This window comes from Maylandia zebra, linkage group LG13 (assembly GCF_041146795.1).
Source record: "Maylandia zebra isolate NMK-2024a linkage group LG13, Mzebra_GT3a, whole genome shotgun sequence".
NCBI lineage: Eukaryota > Metazoa > Chordata > Actinopteri > Cichliformes > Cichlidae > Maylandia > Maylandia zebra.
The window spans coordinates 25,433,812-25,453,057 of NC_135179.1; the positions used below are offsets into that span (position 1 = coordinate 25,433,812).

At 41.7% G+C, this 19,246-nt stretch overlaps 1 protein-coding gene across 6 annotated transcripts in view; it reads left to right on the top strand.

The window, feature by feature from the left end:
• Nucleotides 1-19,246, top strand: part of ate1 (arginyltransferase 1) — a 54,224-nt gene that overhangs the window by 29,438 nt on the left and 5,540 nt on the right. For 4 of the 6 annotated variants that reach the window (XM_004559688.6, XM_004559690.6, XM_004559693.6 and 1 more), the window contains 2 exons: nucleotides 2,939-3,038; nucleotides 14,984-15,104. In XM_004559688.6, coding sequence (XP_004559745.3) covers nucleotides 2,939-3,038; nucleotides 14,984-15,104 — 221 coding nt within the window. Of the gene's footprint in view, nucleotides 1-935; nucleotides 1,186-2,938; nucleotides 3,039-14,983; nucleotides 15,156-19,246 lie in introns of those variants that run through there. The other 2 variants (XM_004559691.6, XM_004559692.6) reach the window with 2 other exon arrangements.

Below are 19,246 nucleotides of genomic sequence, written 5' to 3' on the forward strand. Positions count from 1 at the left end.
AGGTTGAAATAAGAGAACTCACGCATACTCTATAGGTGCACATATCTGGCGTTTCCTGTTAAAATGTAACCCAGTAATGCGAGAAAGGCTTTTAAAAATTTCTCTGCACATATGCGAGGGACCGGGTGATCTTCGCTTTAAAGTTGGTGTGCACAGGTGTTAAAATGGGAGTTGTGAGCGTTTATGTGCAGTCGCGCACAGGATCTTTTCTCATATAGAGGGAACACCTCGGTCATCCTAAGCACACAGCCCACCCCTCCATCACTTATTATTGTAAGAGTCTGACTCAAAGAGTAACACAGAGTGCTCGACGTGTGGAGGAGGCCTTGGAGAAGGAAGCCAGCGGGACTGAAATCCTCCCACGTGTTTACAGACACCAGAGAACGGTCTTTGATCAGGTCTTGGACACTCCCTAGTCTGCTTGGACTGGCTGACTCTGTTCAAAACTTGCTGTACAGAATGCATGTGGCCCTCTCACCCCCTCTCTGGTATATGCATATATTCATTACATTAGATGGCGTTCCTACAGCAGGCCCAGTTGGATTGGAAACTTAACTTTTCAGCCGCAATCAAGTTCATTCTAGTGTTTAAAAAAAAAAAAAAAAAAATGTTGGTAATTTTCCTTTCTTTTTCTATTTTTTTAGTAACAAGAGTTCATGGAAAGTTCTGGAATTTTACACCAATACCTCTTTGGGAGTCCTGATTTGTGTATTTACTCACTTATCATTTTACAAATCACGTGTAGCGTTTAGATAATGTCAGAGCTGAAATAATATACGCCTGGATGTCAGGCAATACAACAATACTAAAACAAGTAAAGCACTGTGCGCGCTATTTAGCGGTGTCAGTATGCTTGTATGTGCGATTCAGCAGGAGAAACAGGAGAGGGAGATGTTGAGAAATTTCTCATAAGAGTGCTGCTCCTTCTTCCACAGGCCCCCGAGGACAGAAGGAAGAGGGGAAGAGGCGCATAATGAGGTGGCTGAAGCACTGTGTACAGGGAACACAGCTGGTGTTAAACCTGGATCTCTCTTACGAAGATGTCCTGATTATGTTGTCGTCAATGATCTCAAACCAAAATATACTGTATTTCTTAATCAGGCTTAATCTGATTGAGTGTTTATATTTTTCTGTAAACAGTCTTGTAGTTGAATGCGCACATAGCCTATGAAAAGTAAAAAAAAAAAAATAATAATTCTAGATAACAAAAATATCCACTTTTAAAATACTTAAACATATGTTTGCAGTATTTTGCAACAAAATTGCAAAAATTGCCATTTGAGTCCAATCAACATGGACTCGAATGGCAAAAATTCCTGCAGTGGCCCCAGTTTTAACCACATATATATTATATAGATTACTCATAAATGCTGACACAATAAAATAAGTATCTGTGTGTTTCCCATCACTAGAAGCTCAACACAGTTCTTGTAAGATTAGGTAACAAAATGTTTCCACGTGCATGCAAAGCTGCAAAAAGCATCTCATAGCATGCATTATTATGAACCGTGTGCTTGCGTATGCACATCAGTATGAGGGAAGCTGTGCAGGAGCAGAGGGCTTGATAATTGGCTTGTGCTGGAGTGTCAGATGGCTGAAGAGGGGATAATGGCGGACTCAAGCTGCTGCCATGGGGGTGGAGGTGGGGGGTGTGAAGGCCTCAAGTGAAGGGGGCCTATGGCTTTTTGTGAATGGGCCCCTCGCCTCTCTTGACCCCCCCTTCTTCCCTGATTCAGGCCTGCCGGGCCCTTTTGTGGTGAGGGGATGGGAACCCAGGAACCTGGCAGCAAGCGGGTGACCTTCTAGCACCTCTCTCTTGCTGCCTCTCTTCTCCGTCCCTTTCTCTTTCTTGACCCTCCTCTTTTATATTCTCCTCCTGTTCCCTCTCTCTCCCCCCACCTCCCTTGCTTGGCTTGCTTTGTCCCATGTCTTATTTTTCAGTGCATCTATTTTATTTTAAGGCCTCTTTCTCTGTCTGTTAAGTCTTGTAAGAATGGGAATTCTCCCACTTCATTTAAGCGGGTGAAACACAGAAGTGGAAGGAAGAGTGAAACAAAAAGGATAGGGGGGGGGAAAAAAAGAGGAGCTGGAATTTAGTTATGGAATAGCGAAGGAAACGGCCGAGAGAAAGGAGAAAATAGGCTTTCAGTAAAAGGATGCAATTAAGGAAGAAGCTATTGGGGAAAAATAAAGCAGGCGAGACATTTACTGTATTTGGAGAAGGTGTATAAATCCTCCACGTTCTAAATCTTTATTTTACACACTCTCTTCCTCCTTTTTCAGCACCGTCTTCTCTGCTTCAGGGCTCAGGGCTGATAGAGAGAAGGCAATTGTTTTTGTGTAATGACATGAAACCAAAAAGAAGGTGAAAAAAAAAAACCCTGCCTTTTTGAGTGTGGGTGTTTACTTCCTCAGCTTAGGCACTGCTCTAGACATAGCAGCAAGTGCCATTTATATGCTGCTGATGGACTAACTTGTAAGTGAAAACACATTTTAAGTTAGTTGGTGTATTTTTTGATGTATCAATTTGAATGTTTTATTAATTCCTTTATTGTTGCTTTGTTATTAAAAATTGATACTTTTCTGATGCAGCATCCCTGCATATGCAGTTAAAACTGTGCGAAACTCCGAATCAGCTCATCATCAGGGTTCATATTTTTCAGAAGAGTAAACACTGCAGTAAATAATCTAATTAACCTGACAATAAAATAACTGTGTAAATCGCAACCATGATTTTTCTACATGGGAAATTGAAATTGGTGCCCTGTGGTGCACAAACTCCAGCTATGAGGAAAGTGATGTCGGATCGAGCCATCCTTTTAAGACGCAGTGACACTGTATGCTGCTTGAATACAGTATGTGATGTTTCAAAAAGCATGAAGCCTTTTCCTTACACTTAGCTCTCTGACAAGGTGCATTTGTGTGTTTCCTGCCACAGGGAGATCGCTTTTACCAAGCAGCTGCAGAAACAGTCTCCCAAGCTGTCCTACTACTACCTGGGCTTTTACATTCACTCCTGCCCCAAGATGCGGTATAAGGTACGCATTATCTCACACGTACAGCACATTTATCATGGTTATCACACTTTATATTGACAATATATTTGAATTTCAGCACTGGGGTCCTACGTTGTTGAGGTTTTGTAAACTGGAATTCACATATCAATGACTTTAAGTGTTTTATACTCTGATATAAATGCTTTTATATTTTAACATTTTGGTACAACAGTAAGAGGCCTGTTACGACACTGATATGCTGGAGATTTGCCATCTTGTAATTCAAATGTACCTCTTTGCTCTCCTTTCTTGGGCCTTTTAGATCTCAGATCAGATCTCTGTTCTATACTCTTTCAGTTTTGTCTCTCTTGCCCATCATGTCTCAGGCCAGTGACCAACATGCTGTAATGTCTTTTGTTTGTAAAATACCAATATTAAGTACTAATATAGTTTTTCTTTTGCTGCATAATATTTATAGCTTTATAATATAATCACAAAGGGCCCTGTAGATCTCTTTATATAAAATCCCAGCACCTGCCTTAATTAACATTACAGTCTAAATTACAATTTGGAATTCATTCACCATAAGTTTATCTGGATTAGCAACATTTATCAGTGATGGTTTGAGTATAACACAAGCATGAGTATATACTCAAATGCTCCTGTTAAAATTTATTCATACACAGTCAGTATATTTGATGGAGTGAATAGAGCATGTGAGGGAAACAAAGTGATGGTGAGGACATCCAGGGAAGTAAGAGAGGATGAGGCTGCTGAAGACATTAAAGGTTTAGCGAGAGGTTACACTGGTGACAGCAGCCATAACTCAGCAGTGAGAAGAGTTCAGGACGCTTCCACAGAAATCTGCATATACACTGCAGTTTACCTGCTGTAGAAACTGACACAAATAATAAATGTGGATACACAGAGGAGCCAGGACTCACAAACATAACCTCGGTTCACACCAGAAACCACTGAAATATCTATAGCTTAGGAGGATGATGAAAGAAAGGAGTCTTTCCAAGTGCTTTAGTTTAGCTAAGTTTTTCCCATTCTTTCTCTCTTTTTCTCATTCATCTGCTAATTCCTCTATTTCACTGTCATTTCATTCAGATGTTCCCAGAGCTTGTTCTTGCCCATGGGAGACTGATGTCTTGTTGGGGATTATGGCAACGTGCCACATCTTTTTATCCATTTACATCTTGCTTTGGATAGTGCTTTGTCCAAATTCTCAGTTTGGGACTCTGTATATGGAACACATATGCTGTGTGTGTGTGTCTGTGTGTGTGTCTGTGTGTTGAATCTTGATCACAGTGTTTGTCTGTGAACTCTGTTACCACAGCACCTAACTCCTCCTGGCTCTGGTATTTACTACCCCCAGCCCCCCATATCTGCTCTTGTGTGTTTGCCTCTGCAGCGTGTTGTTCACAAACTCCCCACTCGGCCCTATTTTACCCTTGGGGAGGAACACAGAACGAGGGTGAGAAGGTTGCCCGGTTCCCACCTTTGGGCTTTCCCGATCCCACAGGAACACAGACACATTCAAATGTACTCTGAGCACATGCACGCTGTCTTGTGTTGTCTGATTTGCATATGAGCCTCAGTAATTCAATAATGCACAGAGATGCTGTGGAATTGTCACTTAGATGGGGCAGTGCCTACGCTGTTTTTGTGTTGAAGGTTTACTGGTTTCTGGATCTCAGCGCTGCCTCTCGGCTGCTTTAAAGAAAAACACACCAGCTCCTGAACTGTGCTGGACACCACTCACGCCCCATGAACACAACTTCCTCTCTCTATTTTGCACACCTTTCCCTCCCTTCTTTTCATCCTTGCCACTTTTTCTAGAAAGCCTCTGTTCCCATTACTTACTGTGACTTTTCCTTTAGTTTTTCTGCCCCTCCATTTGGGCCTTTGTCATGTTTTATGCTGAGTTGTTGTTTTTCACACTCAGAATCTGAGCTTTTTGAGGTGATATATGATTCATGATCTTAATGTTTGTTTGTTTGTTTGTTTGTTTTTACTATGTACCGAATAATCTAAGAGATCTAAGCATCTCCCATTCCCACCTTGAGTACTGTCTGCATGTGGTAATGATGACATAATCAGAGTGTTAGTGCAAGCATAAAAGGCTCTACTAAGGCAGGTCACTGAGACGAGTGTTAAAATATTGTAAAACCAGTTTCTTCTGTATTAAATTTCACACTTGTTGACGCCATACTCCCATTTTCCTGAGGAGTAGGACTGTATTGTTTATATTGCACTGTGAGAATTTTATTTATTTATTTTTGCTGTATACTTTTACACAAGGGGCTGGAAACCTCGAATATCAAAAGAGACATTTTTTAAGCAAAAACATCTGTATGGATACTCAAAACATATTTGAGGCTCATATTAGCCCATTGACATTATTAATAGTTGTAAGTAGTTTAAATCTTTTAACACATGTGACTATTTTGCAGGAAGCTATTTATTTAATTGATTCTTTGGTATTGCTATGAAAGTATTGGACTAAAATTAGTTTAAAAATGTTATTTTTACCAAAAAGCTGGAAAAGTTCCACCATTTTTCCTGCTTCAGAATGGGTCTTTGGAGGGTGATTACCCACCTAAGCATGAGTGGGCCACATATAGTTAAGGCAAAGATTTAGTAACAGTAACTCAGTCATCAAGGGTGTTTTTAAGCCACAGGGAGCCACTGAAGGCGGGCAGAAGATCCCCATGTGGGTCTTTTTTGTGATCTGTTAGCGATACCTGTCTTTTACCCTCATTCTTCATCACTCTAATGGACTTGGCTGTCAGGCTACAAACTTTACTGTTCTGCAGGTTTCAATTTTGCAGGAGAGTTTTTTAACCAGGTCACATCTCTGCAAAGGAAACGCTACATGCGAAATGGTTTGAAAACTCTTAACAGTGCCAGAGACTGGGCATGGTCCTGCAGAGTAGCCTTAAAGGGTCCTTGAAGACTTGGAGTCCAGCCAGGAACAGAGGGTTGCCTGGCCAGTGTCAGACCCTCTCCTTTGTTCTCAAAGCTGGGACTGAGTGTCCCACAGAGTCTTGCTGGTTTGGCTGGTGGGTTCAGGGTTTGACGTGACATCCTGCCCCTGGCTCCTGTCCCTGGTTCTTTGGCCCTGCATGGCCCTGTGATGTCAAGCTGTAGAGAGCAGAAGGTGAAGCTGTTGGAGGCTAAATGAGACCAAAGGTCTTGGCCCTTCTGCCACTGTTCTTCTTTCACAATGCTTCTCGTGTGTTAACGCTAACATTCATTTGAATTATCTTGCTTTCACGGATTCCATCCAGTGTTGTCAGTGTGTCTGATGACAGGAGAGCAAAGTCACATTTGCTAACAAAAAAAAAACAAAAGACAAACTTGTCACTGGATGCATGCATTTTGCAGATTCTCACAGACAATATACAGCTTTTCCTAAGCACTTGAGTTTGACTGTGACCGTCCAATTATCTGCTAAAACCATAAATAAAATCCTTAATGTGCAAACCAGCTCAGGTTCTTCTTGCAGCGTTTTATTCCTTTCTCTTCAATCCAGCTTCAGCTGCTTGCAAGATTTCATTAACTTTCATTTGATATCTTTTCACTTTTTATTTTCGAGCTTCACCTGAACAAAGAGTCGATCCATTCTGCACTGTAGTGTTTTTTTTCCATTTTTCTTTTCCAGAAGTGCGTATATGCCCGAGCACTTGTCTGTGCAAGTTACTTTTGAGTACTGAATAAGCAGACTTTGATGATAACAAATGAAGCGCTCACCCACTTGGCTTAACCAATCTAGTACCTGGTCTTAACATTTCAAATGCTTTTCAAGTGTGGTGTACATGCTTATATACAGACACACACTCAGCCTTACAGAATACACACCCAGTTATACCCGCTTGGCGAGGGAACGAGAGAGTTGTATGAAGTGCCTCTTATTCTTGTTATTATTGTTCACAGTGAAAGAATGTCTCGCTCTGAGCCCAGGAAGCCATTAAATTTTCCACAGAGAACGAGAAAGAGTGTGAGTGAGTGAAAATAAGTGAAAAGAGGGAGGAAGAGGACAGATGGAGAGAAAGAAAGGAGTGACATAATGTGTGCCAAATGAGAAAAGGAGGCGAGATGAAAAGCGTTATTCGTTTTCACGGCGGTACTTCACCGACTTTTAAAGAGCCCTTTCGCAGCAGCTGCACCTCTGTTTTCCTTTTCAAAGCCAGCTCCTCCTCAAACAAACAACAAACACTGTCAGAGAGACGGTCACTCCTACAGCAGCAGCCAGAAGTTTTTGGGTTTGTTTTTTTTTGGGGGGGGGTTTTCACATGACCAAAGCTTTTGAATTCAGTGGACCTGAAATAAATCCATCCAGGTGTCAGCCACTGTGCGCAAGAGTATGTCGGGATACGTGCAATGAACAAATTTGATGTTGGTTTCTGGGTGCAGCGTTTGCCTTAATCAGTGCGTGCCTGCAGGCTTTTCTGTCACCTGCTGCATCAGCTTAGCTTTCAGGACATCAATTAGACATGACAAAGTGACTCCCAGCTCTGGTATCAACACAGGAGCTCACTTTCACCTGCATACGAAAGGTTTGAAAAGCAGTATGCAGTCATCTGTTGTTTGGTTTTCATAGAAATCAAATCATAGAAATAGCTGTCCCCAACAAGTAAAAATGGAATAATCTGTATTAAGTCATTACAGAAGTGTATATTAATGTAAATCTCTCAAACACTCTCATCCCCTCTTCAGGTACGCAGTGGCAGGTTATGACATGCTAAAAGCCTCCAAGCGAGCCGCAGCTATCAGGACTCTGCATGTGTGTTATTTTCACTCAAGGGGCCCAATCAGACACTATGCTATGCGTACGTGTGTGACCTGACATTTTGTGTGTCACTTGTTGAGCGTCTTGGTAGACTAAGAGTGACTGTGAGTGAACTTGAGGCATCTCAGGGTGGGTGTTTCCCTACAGTAGCCCTCATCCCACCCCCCCACCCCTCCGGTGCGCGCGTGCTACAGTCCACGGCTTCGTTTTAAGGCAGCGTCAGATTTGTTGATGAGGGCATCGCTTTCTTACGTATTCCTGTTTATTATTGTTGAGCTCCTGGCATAAACATTATCCCGCTTTGGTAGGTTTTGATGAGTAGCATTGAAACGGTTTACAGTGAACAACAGTGTTTATGTTGAACTGTCGTCTAATGCTGTAGGCCCAGAACAGCGCCACGCCCACCCTTTTTCCTCTTTCTTTCATTCTTTTTGTTTCTGTCCTCCTTTCAACATTTCTTAACAAAAAAAGGAGGGGAAACAGCCGCCATGCTGGTCGGGATGAAAGATTGATAGAGAGTAAAGAGATCAGATTGAAGAAACTTTCAGCTGATTCCATTCGGATGAAAACATGGCAACACGTTTTTGCTCTTTTAGTCTAATGTTATTACAGGCAGAAGTGATATCTACTCTCGCAGTGGTGAGGTTCTCATTTCTCAAATTGTCATCTGTGTGCGAATGTGCAGTAAGTCATGATGAGGTGGTATAAACTTACTGTTCGGCGCGGTGCGGCGTGGATTGGTCTTTCTCACGCATTTACTGTAATAGTTTTATGTGTTTAGCTCTCTTTCATGTCTGCCTGTGTTCTTTTTCTCAGAAGAAGCAATATTCTCTTGGTTCGTAAAAGCTGTTATTCTACTAAACCAGCAGCATTACCTTCCAGCAATCCTCAAGTTAAAAAACCCTGTGCCCATCAAAATAAGATCAAATCCAACGGGGTCCATTTTCACCCTGTCTGTGAAGTTTATAAGCCAAAGCTTAGCCGTTTTGCTGCCTTCCACTTCTCCCCCTTTTCCCCCGAATTTTTTTTTTTCTTTTTTAAATTGGAGCCTTTCTGACAGAAACATTGTTGTTTGATTTAGCTTGACAGGAGACCACCAACAGCGCACCTCTCAGCAGAAACATTCGTTTAAAGTTTTGATAATGTCTCTTGTCTTTTATGCTTCATCCTCTCTCTTCTGTCCTGCCACACTTTGTGTTTTTAACAAATCGTTAACAGGTTAGAGCACAGGCTTGGTCCAGCCACTGCTTGGCACCCTAAGAAACGGTTTACAGTGAAAAACAGTGTTTATGTTGAACCGTCGCTGACAGTCTCTCACCCTGTCAGCGCTGACAGGGCGAGAGACTGAGGGAGCAGAGTTCAGGGAGGTTAGGTTAGAAGATTCAGTGTTACTGCTGGTGGAAGGACAGAGTTGGGAGAGGGCGGGTTGCAGAGAGAGTCTAAGCAAAGGGGAGGTCTGAAGGTCATAAGGGCAAAAATGAGAGTTTGGAGATGGTGTCATGCTGAGCACATCCAGAGCCCTCTAAGCTGCCAACCTGAGGTGTTTGCCTTACCATTAACTTCACCTCACCTCTATTTATTTTCAAAACCTGGTGCAGCTGCGCCGCTTTGTCTGAAAGTCTGTTTTTTGTTTGTTTTTTTTTCTTGGCAAGAGACCACATTCAGATCTTTGATAAGCCCTACTCGACAGAATGGGCTGCTTTCATAAATGCATTTAGAAACACAGACTTATAGTGTGGGCGGAGGCCTTGCAGTTAGAAATCTGAGGTGGGGTTTTAAGACGGAGATTAAGGGCTGCGGATCTGACTGCAAGTCGGTAACCTGTGGTCTGTGTCAGACATTCATAAGAGTTCGCCTGCCCGTAAAGACCCGAGAAGATGAAGAGATAAAAGTGCCCAGTCTGAGAGCTGATGCCCATAAAAGCGCTGCCATTGGTTCTCAGGGTTTGGTCGAAATGTGATCCTGTAAAAATATTTTTTCCTCATTAACCTGTCATCCGTGGAGCCGTGACGCACAAGCCAGGCAAAGGGAGCGCTGGGCCAGAATTGACTTGGGTGGAAGGGATTGGTGGGGGTTGTCCAGGGGCCCACAGGGGAGACTTACCAGCCTGGATGCTTTATTTGAAGGCCGTCCTGTGGTAATGTGTTGAGTAGGGTGAAGAGGCCTCGGCGGGCCCCTGAGTGTTTAAACAGCAGCAGTTGGCGTAAACCTCCCGTAATGCAGCCTCATTTCTCTGGGCCCTCACACACACACACACACACACACACACACACACACACACACACACACACACACACACACCTCAACAGGCACAAATGCATATGTAGGTCATGTGAAAGTATGATCGCATGGGCCACTATTCTAAAGCACGGCTTGTTTGGACATGTCTTTCAGTGGTGCTGTTCATTCAGCCTGCTTAGTTTTGTATGCTATTTTTCTAGCTGCGTGTGTGTTTCTGTGGGCCGTGCTGTTTATGTGTGTCCGTCAGCAGGTAGAGCTCCCCAGCCATGCTGCCTCCTCCTCTGGGCACAATATATGCATGTCAACAGTCGGAGGACCACAGAGAGGGGTGTATTGTGAGGGCCGCATTTTGAGGGAGAGTAGAGTCGTTGTGGGTTTCAGGACCTCTGTTTATTGGTTTTTGAGTAAAATTGGTTGAGAGTGACCCTGGGTCAGAGTGCTGGCCTCTGCCAGGCTAGGTTAGGTTTGCCTGGCTTTGGGTCACACTGCTTCTTTGTACGTACTCCAAGTTCAGGCTTGTCCTGGGTGACGGCCAGCTGCAAAGAAATGTGACTTCTTGACCATATTTGTCTGCTTGGGTTTAATGCCCATTTCTTTCTGAGAGTGCTTGACCACTATGTAATCCCAGCATAATATCCCATTCACTATTGTGTTCATGCTTGACCTAATATATTATATAAAACAGGGTGCTTTTTGTATTGCATGTTATCTTTGGATAATATATCTCTTGCCAGTGCCAGACAGACTAAAGTCTAACATTAGTGACCTCATCTATTCTATGACCACTCTTACATCACACTTTTGGAGCCGCTCTGTCTCATACTGAGGTAGGTGTTCAGTTAACCAACTGATTACTTTATAACTTGATGTTCTTTCCTGGGTTGGCTGTATCAGTTGTTTTAACAAGAAAAGTCTCTTTGAAACCGCATGCAGACACTGTGCACAGTGTCTGACTCGTGCAAACGCAAACATACAGTGATACCTCAGCAGGGGTAGGGGTGTGTAAAAATTCAGCTGTAGATATGAGCAGGAAATTAGCTGCAGATGTGGGTGTAAAGTAATGCAGATGGAGACAGGGAAACCCTCTTACCATGACACTAAGTCCACCTCCTGTCTTTTGGTCTGGCAAGCCTGAAAGGGGATCGCTTTGAACCATGACACTGCTGTGTGGCTACAAATCACCAAATGATCTCATCCTCAAAACTCTCTTTCTGATGCAACATGTGATCGTATCTTTACGTTTTTGATTCCTCACAAACACATTTCCCTTTTTCTAGCTGCATAAAACTGCCAGAGCCCTATAAAATGTATTTGTAGACACTGAGCTGGTCTCCAATGTTAAAAGGTTAATGAGCTACAATCAGTGCTTCAAATTTGTGTTTAATTGATTAAAGCTGCTTTTACAATTTGTGACACCCTGGCGGGAGAGAAAAGAAGGTGAAGAAAGAAACTCCTGTTTGACGGTCTTTTGTTTGATGAAGGTTGTCTCAGCTCAGCACATACCAAACCCATTTGTCTGATTTCCTAGTCAGACTGGGAGGAGGAAAAGAAGCAGGAGGCAAAAGAGGTGTAGATTTTCATGAGGATTCCTTGGCTGCGGCGAAGCACTCCATTTATGGCTCTGATTAATTGCCTTTCATATAAATCATTGGTACAGGCCTGGGGCATTGCTCTCTACCTCGAGGTGTGTGAGACAGGAGTGTGCACAATTAAGGGAAGGAACAAGGTTAGTGAACTTTATTATGGACTCAGTGACTCTGACAGAAACACACAAATCTGTGTGCATGCAGTTGTGTGGCCTCAAAAGAGTGAGTGATGCTGTATCATTGATGGGCTGGGGATGATAATAGTTCTGCAGAGTATTGTGTAATTGTATGTCAGGCCCTGTGGAGATATGTGTTTATTTAGTTTAGATGATTGAAGCTGCATAATAGTTTACACTGGGGCAGCTTGTTATTCAAATGAGGTTGAGTAATTGTCCTCTCCTGCTTGTTAAAGTTTGGGTTCACTGGGAATGCTGTGCTGTAGTAGATTGCTTTCGTATAAACAGTGACCTCTGCACATTCATTAACAAACACAGTGCAAAACAACAGATTAAAATGACTCAGAGCCTTTTCTCACTTGTACAGTTTACATTTTGTTGAGGTTCTCCCTCGTCGTCGTCACATTATTACTGGACGCACCTCTTAGTTTGTCCACTCATCTCCTTGTTTAGTTTTTGTTTTTCATCTTGATCTACCCATTTATATTTCTTTCCCTGACTTTCTGCTTCTCTCTGGCTTCAGACATTCTCTCTCAGAGCTGGGCCCCTCCATGCTGGCACCCAGACTGCTCCCCCCACCAGCCCCGCTGCAGTCAACGTCTCAAAACATTAAATACCATCCTTTTGCTTCATCTGCACCTAATTTTCTTTCGCCCCTCCCTTTCTCCCTCCTAACGCCTCTCATTTTTCACACCTCAGATTGCAGCCAAGTCTGTCTGCTGAAGTTTCTATGCGTCCCCCCCCCCTCCTCACTATTTTATTTTCTTTTTTCTCCCTGATCCCTCATCTCTCTGTTTCCAAATGAGCCTTTCAGAGATTGTCAGTCATCTGCATCACCTCCTTTCTGCCTGGACATGCAAGCACGGAAAGGAGTGAAGGATGGAGGGATGGTGACAGATTGGTTTGTGTGGGAAGTTTTAAGCAGCTACAATGGAGGGAGCAGGCTCTGAAAAGAGGGTGACTTAACCTGAAAAGATTTATTTTCGGCTGAAACGTCTTATTCAGGCCTACCTGGCAATATGCCGAGCAAAAGTATATACATATATATATACAGACAAACCTTATCGCATGACTTTCTTGCCATTTACACTATCACTTCCTGTGGCCTCTTTAGGCCACTTAGTGAGCTAAGAGCCACTCAGGAGCATGGATTTGTTGTAGGCCATTTCACTTCCTGTTATTAGATTGGTGGTAACGCTCTCAAGAATCTACATAGCAGGGAGCCATTACTGGATTCTAGTATCTGCTTATAGATAAAGATATGGATAATGTGAGCAAGCTGATGCAAAAGACAGAAAACGAAGGACGAGCCAAGGAAGCTGCAAGGGTATCTATGCATTACATGGCCTTCTAGTCAACCTGGGAAGAGAGAAAATATGAGGGAGGATAATGAAAGTCAGTGGTGAACTCAGTATTCACATTCAGTTCAATTTATTTAAAAAAAAGAAGAAAAGAAGCTGACAGATAGAAAAGCAAAGCCCAGTTTGCCATCACCTCGCTTCTTTATTATTTCTCTCCACCGTCTAGACCACTAATAGCTGTGTCCTTTCGTACTCTTCATCGTTTCTCCTTTTCAGGGGAAGAACTGAGGAATTGTCTTTGTGCCATGACCAGGCTCTGCGTCTCATTTTGCTCAGACAGTTCTCTCTTTTTTAAGGTCTACAGCAAAGGCTGGATTTATCATTTACAATTATAAACACAAAAAGTAGACCTGTGTAAATCAAGTTCACTTTATTTCTATTGCAAAGACACACACTGACACACAAAAACAGTTGTTTCTGTTCCTTAAATATGAGCTTCTGGTTTCTGGGTGCAGAAGGCTTAAGTGGGGAAATATGTGCATATCGTTGTGTTTCCGCTGTTAGCCAGGTGTGTGTTCTGCACGTAGAGGTGTGTGTCAATGCGGTGTTGAAGGAGTCTATAGAGGTGTGGCAGAGTGTGAGAGTGTCAAGCTAGCTGTGCTGACAGTTGCAGGAGGCTGTAGGTTGTTGGGATGTGGCCGACGATTGCGTGCATCCACTGCAGCTCCGGATGCAGAGCATTCCACCTTCATCTGTCTGTTAGCAGGAGCACTTGGAGCAGGCTGAAGGCTTTTGCTTCATTGTGAATTCCTTTATTTTTTCCCCTCCTTACAACTTGGTTGACTTTTGGAGTGATTGTATGATTTTTAGAGATACATTTTTGCTATGGGATGGCCATAGACGAGGACCCCGCTTTAGTTGGAAAATACAACTGTCTTTGTATTCCACAGATTCTTCTGTTTTTCATTTTCAAAGCCATAAAACAAACTAGTTCTTTCACATAGCGTCCTATCTTGCATGTGAAAGCAGCCAGTGTATTTTTCATACATGTGCAATGCCAGATGGTTCGTGGTCAGTTTGTATAACAGTATGCTCCAGCGATGCTATTTCCTTTGTCTTACTTATTCCGATGTTTTGATGACAACAGTGTTTTTTTAAATCATTTAGAACATTTTGACCTTCTTGTGTTTAAAAATTGCATTCCTGAAATCCTGGACTCTTTGTCCTACAGTTTAATGTCACATAAACTGTAAATATTGGTGTGGGTGTTGAGGCAATGCACCGGGCCTTTTGCAGGCCTTGTTTACAGATCTTTCTCTGCAGTTTGTATTTGTTTGGAGCCATGTGATGGAACACAGTTCCCTGATAATGGCGTCTCTTTCTGTTCATTCAACCCCTCGCTCATTTTTTCCCCCCTCTTTGCTTTGCAGCTGTTTTTGTTAAGCTTAGTTTTCTTTCCATCCAAAATGTTTGGTCAGATACAGACTCGTACCCATTTCACAAGCACACATTACAGTGCTGACGTGTTTACATTTCCTGCTAAACGTGCAGACAGTGTAACACTCATGACATGGAGACACACAGCTCAAACAAAGACCCTTAACAGAGAGGGGTTTGATCCAGGTCTCAACCCTCATCTTGACCCTGGGGTCAGTTTACAACTTGTCAAACCTTTTGATTCTAAAGGGTCACTAACACTAGAGTAGAAAGGCTTTTACCAGGCTTGCAGCATATTTGTAAGTATTTAGTTGATAAATGTTAGAAAATGGTTTTAAACAACAAAGAACCAAACTGATGTCCTCAAGTTGATCATTTACTACATAATGAATATATGGCAATTTAAACAGCAGTTTTAATGTTTTTTCTTTTCTCTTTCTTTTACCAGGGGCAGTACCGGCCTTCTGACCTCCTGTGCCCAGAAACCTATGTCTGGGTATCGATAGAGCGATGCATCCCCCTTCTTGACAACTCCCGCTACACTCGTTTGAACCAGGATCCTGATTTAGGTACTACTGCACAAAACTACTGCTCGACTGATGGCATCACATGGATTTAATGTATGAAACTACATCTTTTTTTTTTAAACATGCAATTCCATAAACACAGCACTGTAGAAAAGTCTTACGCCACCCAACATGACTTTATATCTTGCTTCCAAGTAGTCTTGAGCAATAGTTTTCTTTGGAAAATGGTTGCTTTTTTACTCATTTTCAGTCCAGTCCTTGTACTTGACCATTTTATTTATTTATATATTTTGAACACTGACCTGTGAATCATTTAAGCATAAAACAGGCTCCAGACTCCTCAAACACAATCCTGGTCTTGTGTAGACAAATTGGCAAAGAAGACATTTTAAATTGTCCATTCAGAAACTTTCTCACTAACAGCCTGCTGTAATTTGTTCCCATTTCTTTAATAATAATCTGTAAAAAATTCCTAACATATCATTGTTTGACAGGCTTAAAATAGTATTTTTGCACCAACACTGTGATGACCTGTGTGTCCTTGAAAAATTTGAGGAAACTGAACAAGTTGACACTTTTTTTTTGGTCTCTAACCTAAGAATGATATAAAGCAGAATCTGACAGTCATGTTCTTATAAAATATGGAAAAAAAATCCAGCAAAGACCTGACGCAGGAGAAACACAGCAGTGTTGGAGATTTTTCTCAAAACTGATGGAATTATGGGCACAAAAAAGTACCAAAAGCCATCTGATTGGTAAGAGATTCAATTTTTTCCAGCATTACAATGATCCTAAACACACTGCCACTGCAGTAAAAGCATACCTGGAAATTAAAACAGAAAATTGAACACAATCATGAATTGGCCTCCCCAGGATTATTGAAAATTACTGAAACAGTAAAAACTGAATTCAATTTAATAGAATTTGTACAAATTAAAGAGGCGTTTGCAGATCCTACGGTTTTCTCATTCCTCATCATCATTTGGTATGGCCAGAGCAGACTTGTATGCAGTGCATATATAAACCTATGTATACGTACCACTGATACACTCACTACATGATTGACTGTTTTGTTTTTCCCCCTCTTCGGTTTAATTTTAAAATGTTGGCATACTTAAAGCAGTTCCAAGAACATGACTGGTTGAAGGTACAGAGAGCCAGCCATGTCCTGTTTACTGTGGCCCATTAATCTGCATCACCAAACAGGCACCAGACAGAAAAGAGCCACCGATCAACAGTAATAGGAGATGTGAGCGGACATGAATTTGATTGTCAGATAGATGGAGACTGATACATGGAGGGGAAAGAGAGTGAGTAATAGAAGAATAGATGGAGGGAGAGATGGGGGACATGTGATAAAAATATTTTTACAACGAAGGCAATTGAAATGATGGTGGCTGTATGCTCGCACCCAGAGAGAGAAAAGTGTAATAAAATGGAAGATGGATTGATAGAGAGTTGGAATGAGAAGGAGCGGTATATGAATGTTAAACAACAGACGTGGGGGTTTGTTGTAGTGACCTCATACTTGGAGAAGAAAACCAACACAATTGATGAAGGAATCTCAGTCCGGATCAGATTGTGTGATGAGGAAAAGTTTCCAAGCAGATAGTTCACACTCTGTAAAGAAAGTTAATCGAAACACATTTCTTAAGGAAATGAGGATTTACTTGCTAGCGTTGGTCGTTCAGTTATATAGTGAAAACAACACGCTCGGGATAAATAAGAGTATTTAAATGTCAATTAAAATGTTAAATGACAATGTCTAGACAGGTCATTTATAACACTGCAATTAACATCTTAGCCAGCGGTTGATCTGACCTTTCGTTTTGTTCCCAGTAGTCCTCGGCCTTGCACAAATTACTGAGGACAAAATCAAGGTCTTGGCATTACCATTATTCACAGTGAGCAGTTTATGTTTGTGTGTCTGTGGTTCTTGTGGTGCCTGGATTCCTGCGTGGACTGTTGATCTTGGACAGGACTGGGCATTATTTCAGGCCTAGCTGTCCAAACGCAGTGTCATTACATTTCAGTGCTAGCTGTCTTGCTGGTTCACTCTCAGGTCTGGTGCCAAGCTTTGTGACTGAACTGTAAAAAGCCAGACTAACAGTAGTGTGGAGGGTGCTGTCCGCTTTAGAAATACATCCAAGTGGCGAATAAGTCAGCAGGTCAACCTATTTTGTCATTGTCACTTCAGCAGTATGTCACACAGTTGAGGTTTGTGGCCCAGTTCTTTGGCTAGTTCTTGTTGTGTGATTAGATTTTTGGACACAAATAAAGACATGCTGCAAATAGTTTCTAAGTGTTGGGAAAGTCTTCACTGTTCATTTAGGAATCTGCTGTGGCAATTTATGGCAGCTGCTGGGCCACAAAACTAAAATATTTGTGCGTATGTCAGTGATTGTGACATGTACTCTGCTCTGATTGATTCATCTGCTTTCACACAAAGCAAGACTGATTACCAAACTATGTTTGTCTAGTGTGATGGTTGAGCAGTCAACTGTCAATAACAGGGTTCAGTGCACAGCCTCTTATTTATATACTGGGAATACTGAATTTGTCTCCATCAACACTGGTGTCACATTCTGCCAAAATAAACATGTATAGTAATATAATTACTCTGATCAATTCAAAGAAATTTGACTTTAGCCTATTCACATGGAGATCTGTTTGCCATTACAACTCTCCTTCACTTTATTTACTGTTAGTGTGGTTTAACAATGAGGTCAGTTCCTCTCGATGATGGCAAACTAACACCAACTAAGCACTAACTTGATGTTATTGCCCCAGCCATCTTTATTAAGGATCTGTTATGCTTTTTTTCCAATACCATTATATTATACTCGGTCACTACTATACAGTAATCTTGTCTTTAAAGCAAACCCGCCTATAAGCCGCCTCTCCTGTGGTTGGTTGCTGCTTGGAGACAGAATGTTTGAACTGACATCACACGGAGACTTGAGTAGAAAAAACTAAAACAGAGTACGTGGAGCAATCAGCTCTTTCACCATAGGGACTGTTTGCATCACACATGCTGACCTCATTATTTTAAGCTTAACAGTATAAAGACAGAAATAAGGAAAATCGTAGTAAGTCCACTTTAAGAATGCGGTCAAAACATCCTGTCTGTAAATGGGAAGGTTAGGATAATCATGTATTACATTTACTATTAAACCAATAATAATAGTATTATAATAATAGTATACTATTATTATACTTATGAAGTGCTTTTTTTCTCTAACTGGGCGACCCGCTCTACCTCCTGAGCAACAGCCAACCAATACACAGACGTCCCAGGCATTTACTTTTTTAATTATTTTGATCTTTTTACTTATTTTATTATTACTATCATTATTATTAATACATTTGCTGTCCTATCACCACCACCATACTGCTACCCATAACCATTAGACAAACGACCGAATCCTGAATTATATAAACTGTTAATCAGGTATAGCTCTTTAAATCTTACTGATGAAGTTAAAGAAAGATTTAATTTTCTTTTTTAAATAATTTTTAAACATAGATGAATTAAAATGGAATATTTGTGAAACAAGCATGGCAAATATTAAGATTATTTTCAGAAAAAAAGTTAGAACAACAGATAGTAAAAATAATGTGTTGCTCGCTTGTTGAGAAGAATGTGCTGGTAGTTGGTTAAAATCATGTTGCTTGATTTATTTCCATACCTTTAAAGAGTCGGTCGAGAAGTCTAAAAATCAAGTCTCACCAAAATAATAATCATACTCAGTGTAACCTCTCTATATAGCTTGAAAGCCAGAACCTTAACCTCCGGCCCCCAGACAAAGGTCACTGTTAGTGTGCTGGATATGTGTTTAGACTGTAAAATGTGACCAGGTTACAGTGCTGTACTAATGAGGTGTGTAAAGACAGCTAATCTAAAGTTTACACAGCTCTCTTCACATCAGACTCACACTGATGCCTGTTGCTGACATCTTGAGGGCCCTGGGACCTGGGGCAGGTTGGCTCTTAAAATGTATGTACACACACACATACACAGAAGCTCACTGTGTGCAGCACATATCTGTGTCTCACACACTCATAATCCGTGTTTGCCTAACAGCGGGAGTAGTAGGGGCATTGGCCGCTAAGCAGTATAAATATTTGCCAAAATACGTGACCCAAGTAGTCACCCCTTGAACTGTAAGTGCGCCTGGCAGCCA